Source organism: Penaeus monodon, chromosome 42 (assembly GCF_015228065.2).
Source record: "Penaeus monodon isolate SGIC_2016 chromosome 42, NSTDA_Pmon_1, whole genome shotgun sequence".
NCBI classification, from domain to species: domain Eukaryota; kingdom Metazoa; phylum Arthropoda; class Malacostraca; order Decapoda; family Penaeidae; genus Penaeus; species Penaeus monodon.
The window spans coordinates 24,285,959-24,293,973 of NC_051427.1; the positions used below are offsets into that span (position 1 = coordinate 24,285,959).

The 8,015-nt window shown below is 40.7% G+C and overlaps 1 protein-coding gene across 1 annotated transcript in view; it reads left to right on the top strand.

The window, feature by feature from the left end:
* Positions 1-7,237, top strand: part of LOC119599015 (solute carrier family 2, facilitated glucose transporter member 1-like) — a gene marked incomplete at its 5' end in the record, with an annotated part of 9,949 nt that extends 2,712 nt beyond the window's left edge. The window contains 6 exon segments of the mRNA XM_037948753.1: positions 1,155-1,336; positions 1,484-1,724; positions 2,006-2,177; positions 2,552-2,739; positions 2,974-3,393; positions 3,634-7,237. Coding sequence (XP_037804681.1) covers positions 1,155-1,336; positions 1,484-1,724; positions 2,006-2,177; positions 2,552-2,739; positions 2,974-3,393; positions 3,634-3,786 — 1,356 coding nt within the window.
* Between the last annotated feature and the right edge of the window lie 778 nt (positions 7,238-8,015).

An 8,015-nucleotide genomic window follows, 5' to 3' on the forward strand; every position in this document is an offset into this window, starting at 1 on the left:
GTCTTCGCTGTAAATAGGTTGTTTGCTTGCTTCATTTATCCCAGAGTATAAGTATAGATATTTATAGAAGAGCAAGTAAGGAGGAAAGGGAAATCGAAGGGTAACCTTGACTGCTAAAGCTGGATCAGTAAAAATGCCATAATTATTACTCACTCCTTAGTCACGTTATTTTCAATTCCTTTTTACGTGGAAGTACGCTGAAGGAGGAGGTACCAAGTCTCTCTCTCTCTCTCTCTCTCTCTCTCTCTCTTCTTCCTTACTTGGGCCGATCTTTCATTTTCCTTTCTTAGTGTTCCTTCCTCACATCCTCGACCATGTACGGCTTCCATGGCTACGCCCCTGCTGGTCTAGATATCTTGCGAGTTCAGAAAGTCACGACCAAAAAGGATAGGAGGGGTTTTGCTTCTTCTGTTACTTCGTTTTCTTCTTCATCCTCTCCCTTTCCTTCTCCTCCATCTCGTTCTCCATCCCTTTCTTATTCTCATTTTTCTCATTTTATTATTATTGTCACTACTACTACTGCTAGTCGTACTACTACTACCACTACTACTATTATTATTATTATTATTATTATTATTATTTTATTATTATTATTATTCATCATCATTAGCATTAGCATCATCATTCTTATTATTTTCTTCCTCCTCTTCATTCTTCTCCCTCCAAATGATCACTACGTGTAAACTGATTCTCGCGTCTTTCAAACCGGTTGGGGCGGCAAACCAGCAGTCTCACTTTACCACATCGACTGAGGAACAAAACCACTTCAATTTTCCGTTTTTATTTCCCTGAAACAATGAACCTTCGGATTTACTTGTGATTAGATGTATTTTGTATCTATCCTTTCGCAGTATTTATTTTATTGGTCCCTATTTCACCCAAAGAAGTAAAACATCCTCTCTCTATTCCTTCACATTTTTCTATATTGGTGATCTCTCTATTCCTTCTCGTTAATTTATTATATATTAGTGATATACCTATTCCTACACATTCTTATTCTATATTAATGATCTCTCTAATCCTCAACCCATTTTTATTCTATATTAATGATCTCTATTTTTATTCGATATTCCTTCACCTTATTTGCTTAACATTACTGACCCTTATATCACACCCAGAGGAGTAAAATGGCCTTTTTCTCTCCAATCCCTCAGCTAATCGAGGACTGGCTAAACGAAACGAGCTCCACCGAAAGTGAGGTGAACGACACGGTGTCCAACAGCACGCGGACATACCTGGATAAAAGCGAAACGACGATGATTGTGTCGATTATCGTGTCCATCTACTGCGTGGGTGGCATGATCGGGGGTTCGCTCACGGGTTTCTTCGCAAATAGGTGAGAATTTGGTGTCTTTTTTATTGTTTTTTTGCTTTTTGAAGATTTGGGTTTGTGTGTTTGTTGATTTGTCTGATTTTTTTTTTTGAGGGGGGATGGTATTGGGGGTATCTACGGTGAGTCTTGACAGCTAACAATATCTCGCAGGTTCGGCCGCAAAGGAGGCCTCCTCGTGAACAATATCTTCGCCATCATCGCTGCGATCTTCTTCGGTTTCTGCAAACTGGCCAACTCTTACGTCATGATCATCATCGCTCGCTTCTTCATCGGCGTCAACAACGGTCTTAACGCCGGTCTGGCTCCGATGTACCTTTCGGAAATTGCGCCCGTCAACCTCCGAGGCGCCATTGGTACCGTCTACCAGCTCGTCGTCACCATCTCCATCCTGGTGAGTTGAGAGGCTTCATAGAAAACGGGGTGCGGGCTTGGATTGTGTGTGGGGGGGACCTGTCTATTGTGTGTGTGTATGGTGGGAGGGGGGGACTTGTCTATTTGGGAGACCGGATGCTACCATGTGGTTTTGTGAGGATTATGTCACTGAGGTTATTGAGTTATTACAACTATAATATGGGGTATTCGAAATACGTATGCTACAATGTTTTATATAGGAATGAAAACACCCGTAAAGCTTTCAAAATAACTATTTTCTTTCCGCCTTGTCCTGCACAGTTCTCACAGATTATGGGTCTGGAGTCCATCCTCGGAACGACAGACTTGTGGCCCATCCTCCTCGCCCTGACCGCCCTGCCCGCCGTCTTCCAGCTGGTCACTCTGCCAATCTGCCCCGAATCTCCCAAGTACCTCCTGATTAACAAGGAAGAGGCTATTTCTGCCCAGCGTGGTGAGTTGGTGGCGAAGTTTCTGTACCTTTGAATCTCGTGTTGGTTTTGACTCTGAGGAGGATTTTCCTTTTTTTCGTCTTCACTTTCTTCTTTCTTTCTTTTCCATTCTCTCTTCAGAGTAAAAAGAAAATGTATATATATATATATATATATATATATATATATATATATATATATATATATCGGAGCTAGAATTATTCGCATAAAATATCTCTGGTTTCTCCATCTTCATTTTCGTCTTCCTATTCCAATTTTTCCTCATAGAAAAAAAATATATATATATATATCGGTGCTAGAATTATTCGCGTGAAACATCCGTGATCCAACCGCCCTCTCACCGTTCTCACTCTCTCTTCTCCCTCCGTCTCCGCAGCTCTCACTTGGCTCCGCGACACAAGCAACGTGCAAGAAGAAATGGGTGAGATGAGGAACGAGGCGGAGGCAGCCAAGCTGGTCCCCCACGTGTCCCTGCGCGAAATCACAACCAACCCGACCCTGCGCATCCCTCTGGTTATCTCCATGATGATGATGATCGCTCAGCAGCTCTCTGGTATCAACGCTGTAAGTATTGGTTGGGGGGTGATGGTTGATGGTGGGGAGGAGGGTGTGGGAGAGGGATTCTTATCTCTCTGTCGTTAGTGTTTTGAGAAGAGTGTGATCTGTGTGTTGGTAAGATTTTTTTTTTCGGTGGCTTGGAAAAGCTGAGCAAACGTGTGAAAGTTAGATCCATCTATAATGGACAAATATTTCTCACCATGTTTGCAAGACTGTTCTAACCAGACCGATTACTTCTAGGTCATCTTCTTCTCTACCAAAATCTACCTGGCCGCCGGCCTGAGCGACGAGGCCTCCCTGAACGCCACCATCGCCATGGGAACCATGAACGTGCTCATGACCATCTGCTCCCTCGTCATGGTGGAGAAGTTCGGCCGCAAGACCCTCATGCTCGCCGGCCTCTTCGGCATGCTGGTCGACGTCCTCCTCCTGTTCATCTGCCTCCTGCTCAAGGACCTCGCCTCGTGGATCAGCTTCCTGTCCATCTTCCTCGTCATCTTCTTCGTGGTGATGTTCGCCGTCGGGCCCGGTTCCATCCCCTGGTTCCTCGTGACCGAGCTCTTCGCCCAGAACGCCCGGCCGGTCGCCTCCTCGATCGCTGTAGCCGTCAACTGGACCGCCGCCTTCATCGTCGGCCTCGGCTTCCTCCCCATCCAGGAGGTGAGTTCTGCAGGGCGTTGGTGGACCTCGAGATGGGAAGAAATGAGAGGGACGCTTTGAAAATCACTTACCAAGAAAGATGGCTTATTTTCGTGTCTTTAGAGAGAAAAGATATACAGCAGTTCATTTCCCCATAATAATAATAAACTTTTTTATACCTAACACACTATTCACAGACAAACAAGTCAATATGTTCACGCTGTTTAATGCCCCGTTTTTTCCTTTTCTTTTCCTCTCCAGGTTATCGGCCCCTACGTGTTCCTGATCTTCGTCATCCTTCTCTCCCTGTTCATCCTGTTCACGTGGAAGAAGGTTCCGGAGACAAAGGGCCGCTCCATCGACGAAATCACAGCCATGTTCAAGCAGTCGGCTTATGGAGGCAACAGCGTGTGAGGAGAACGGACAACTTCCGTCGTTCCCTCCGGAGCGAACGGAGAAGTGAAAGCCGTTCAGGGTGTGACGTTTTTTATAAGGAGAGATGAGAGGAGAGAAAAACAAGAGAAGTATGTGTACATAGTCGTGCCGTCAGTGGAATGCAGCCGCGAGTCATCATACTTGCGATTGACATTCTTATTTGGGATTTTCCTCGTGATTAGTTTTGAGACACGAGCCGGCTTGTCCTGGGCTCGAAGGTCGGGCATTCAAAGGTCATTAGAACTTTAGAGGGCCTTCCCATCGCCGAAGAAGTGACATTTCTTCGTGTGGACGAGGAAGAGGCGTTCCTCTGGGCTCCGCGTAGCTTCGATCAGAACACCAGATTTTCTCCGTTTAATTGCTAGAGCCGTAGGTGTTGTGACGTACCTTGTGCCGTAGATTTGTGGAAGTTTATACTGAAATGGAGGACACCACAGCGGTGTTTTAATTTTCTTTTCTTTTTCTTTTTTTATCTTCACATCCCAAGAGAAAGGTCCAAGAGGGCTCCAGCACAGCAGAACACGCCTTGGGACTCCCTCGCTTTCAAAGGGAATTTCACTCCTTCACGAATGGGTCTTTCAGGGTGATCTAATGGCCTTCGAAAGCGGGGGAGTCACCTGGCGTCGCTTTTCTTATGTATATGTGAAAAAAAATAGAACTGTGCCTGGTTTGGCCTTCCTTAATTGTGTGATATAAACTTTGCTAATAGGAGAGTATTTTTTGTGAGAAAATGATATATGTTAAATGTTATACTGGGGAATTGTGAGGGGTTAAGAAAAAACGAAAAAAAAACTTGAGAAATATGGAGGGAAGTTTTGATCAAACGAATTCTTGAACCTGGTTTTCCTTCAGGTGCGTTTCCATTGGCATACACTGTTGCGAAAAAGTGCAAATTACTCAGTGCCGGAAAACTATTAGTCTTTTGTCAATAACTCCTTTTTCCTCGTCTCTTTAACACAGGCTAAGATTGGGAAGGCAATTTGTTGCTTACGTTATCATCTGTCTTAATATTTTTGAATATTTTTTTCTTAGGCTCGGTCAAATCAATTATTATATTCGAACATTCAAAGTTTGTAACTAGGTGAAGGGGGTCAGATTATTTGCCATTTCAATTGCTTTTGAATACAGTCGTACGTGTAACATCGTTTTGTCAAAGTGAAGGGAAATAATGCTAAAAAAAAAAAATTAATGTGGTTTTTGCCGCCTTCCAATTTTGTAGTCTCTGTCTCAGCCGCTTTCTCTCCCTCCCGGTTTGTCACTCGAGTCATGCTATTACCTCCTAACTTACTCATAGCACAACACTGTAGAAATTATTTTTTTACTTTGACATTCAACTAGTATTGCATCACACGATCATCAGAATCGACAGTTCTGATCCCCCTCCCCCCATTATTTTATTTCCTGATATATATATATATATATATATATATATATATATATATATATATATATATATATATATATATACGTAACGTAAAACGAAAAGGAGTAGTCTCCATCATGATCTCCCTCCTTCCCGACGCTTCCCCCAAAGAAAAACTTATAAATATCTGTGAAAAAAAAAAAAAAATGAGCAGCCCTTGCGTTCATTCTCGCATAGCCATCTAGCGACAAGCTAAGAAAACACCTATTTATTTTTCCATGTCCACCGTTAGATGGCAGCACGCGAGTCTTTGGTCAGGTGGACGCTGGTCACGATGTTACGTTTCCTCAGTGCGCGTCTTGGCTCCGTCGCGGGCCAAGGTGGCGGCGCGGATTCTGCCTTACTGTATGAGAGCAGTTTCGCCATGCTCAGTGACTGTTTACAGTGTCTTGTAGATTGAATTTCATTCCTGTTTTCATCTAGTCACCTTATAATTTACAGCTGTAAGACAACTTTCTCTCGATAATGGCTTCTGTATGTTTTTATTTTATATAATTTTTTCATTAGTCGTCAGTAACTTCGAGTACAATGAATCAAGAGACAATATTATTATTTTTTATTCTTAAATAAAACAAATAGATACGAATTTCAGGATTTACTGCCGATATGTTTTTTTGCTTTTTTTTCTTCTTTATTCTTAAATTTTGAAACTAAAATTTTTTCATCCTATTTTTTGACTGCTCTTCGTAAGCCTCCGCATGACAAAGGTATTTCAGGAGATGGTGCCCTTAGGAATTCAAAATCTGAACTCGCTCGTTGAGTTAACCGATTTTTTATTTCCGCAAAGGCATCTACATCAAATTATACTCATATTTAGTAATATAAGATTACTATTCAAAGTGTATTTATTTCTGTGGATTCCAGTTAAGATTATACATGTTATCATATCATTTAATCAACATCATTGCATGCAACTACATTCTAGACCTTTTTATATATTTGGGAGAATAGTGTTGCAGGTTGCAAGAGGCCAATAAATTTGATTTACATATCACTAATTGATGATAGAACGAAGAACTTGTGGTTATATGTATTGGATGTATTTCGTTAAAATTCACATGTGAATTTATTCCAAATGTTCGGCCTGTCTAGTAGCCTTTGTTGATATATACGTCTTTCTGATGGCTCACTGTTTGTTGTTAAAAAGAAGAGTTTATTCGTTAGGAATAAGCATTGTTCAGTGATACAAAGACGGTGTAATGGTCAAAATTACGAATATTTGCTATCCAGGATGTAAATACTGATGCAGAAAGTGTATACATATTTAGTCCATTGGTTAGTCGTATTTTCTAGGAAGAGAGGGGAATGTACTGAAATGTGTGAATATTCAGCAATGACTTTAAAAGTTTTGAAAATTGTTATATTTTTCTTAATGTATCTACACTATTATTTGAGATGATGCATCGACAGGCAACAACTGTTCACTTTTGATTTGTACATACTATTTTTCAGCCATATACATCACGACTATTAATTCATTTTCATTCATTACTTTCAATTCATTTTCATTGTTTCTATTACTCATCGCCAAGTTTTTTTGTTTTTTTTTTCGGTTCATGAAAGAGTGACTGCATCTGGTAGACACATATTGTAAGAAAAAGAAAAACAAAAAAAAGCAAATAGGAGTCTTCCTCATGTACTCATTCTTGACACGATTATGGCTATTCTATTTTTTTATAAATAATATATATCCATACATTATTTCACAACTCCCCCTCTTACCCCGGCATTATTCCAGCACCACTGTACAGTTGCGGACAGAAGCAGGGCACGCTTGGTAGGTTCCAGCTCTGTGCCGTTTCTTGTGTCCGCAACTGCACGTGGCTTCAAAGTTCATATGCTACACTGAGCAAGAGTTACATAGCTGTAAACGTGTCATGATCATCATATGTTATTATTTTCATAGCAAGTATGAATTATAGTTACAATAGAGTACCCACATGTGCATTCTGTATGTTTGCGCAGTTATGTATGTCAGATGAAAGTAAAAGTACATGTAATGTAAAAGTCCTTGTTTCAATTATTTTTTCAACCTTATAGGGTATCTGTTACATACTGTCATGTAGAAATGCAATGATACGAAGTAGATAATGAAGTGGAACAGAGATACGAGACAAAACTAGAAGAGAAATAACATTTGGCAAAGGAAGAACAATGAACTGGACAAACATGCAAACACAGTTAAGTAATACATTAATGATATTTTAACAGTAAAGGCAGTGATAAAGCAGGCATAATACAAAAGAACACACAACTCTGCTAATAATGATAATGGTGTTCACCCAAATAAAAGTATAAAGCAAGTTACTAAAAGACATTCATATTTAACCTACTTACAAATAGTACAAGGAAACGCAACTGACAGGCAAGAGATAAAAACAACAGCAATAATCTTCATAAAACCGAAACGAAAAAGCCGAGAAATAACGATAATAAGAAAGGGGGGAAAAACAACAACAATGACATACCAAAAGCGATGCTGACACGCTGCTGATATGGTAAAAACAAAACACAGCCGAAATAAGCAAGGTATTAACCTACTTACTTTCCACCCAAAAAGCGTTAACTTAGCTGGCTTTCACACCTTCCAATTTGAATAAGGTTTCTTCAGGACCCCATTTCACGACGGTTATACTGATGCATCGACTGAAAACGCTTCTTATCTTTACATAGACTGCAGAATCCGAGAAGGTCGTTGGCAGACACGTTAGCATACGTAGGTCTCCATTAACTTGACGGGCAAGGATCGTTTGATGATGGGAAAATGTGTTAAAAGTTATAATTC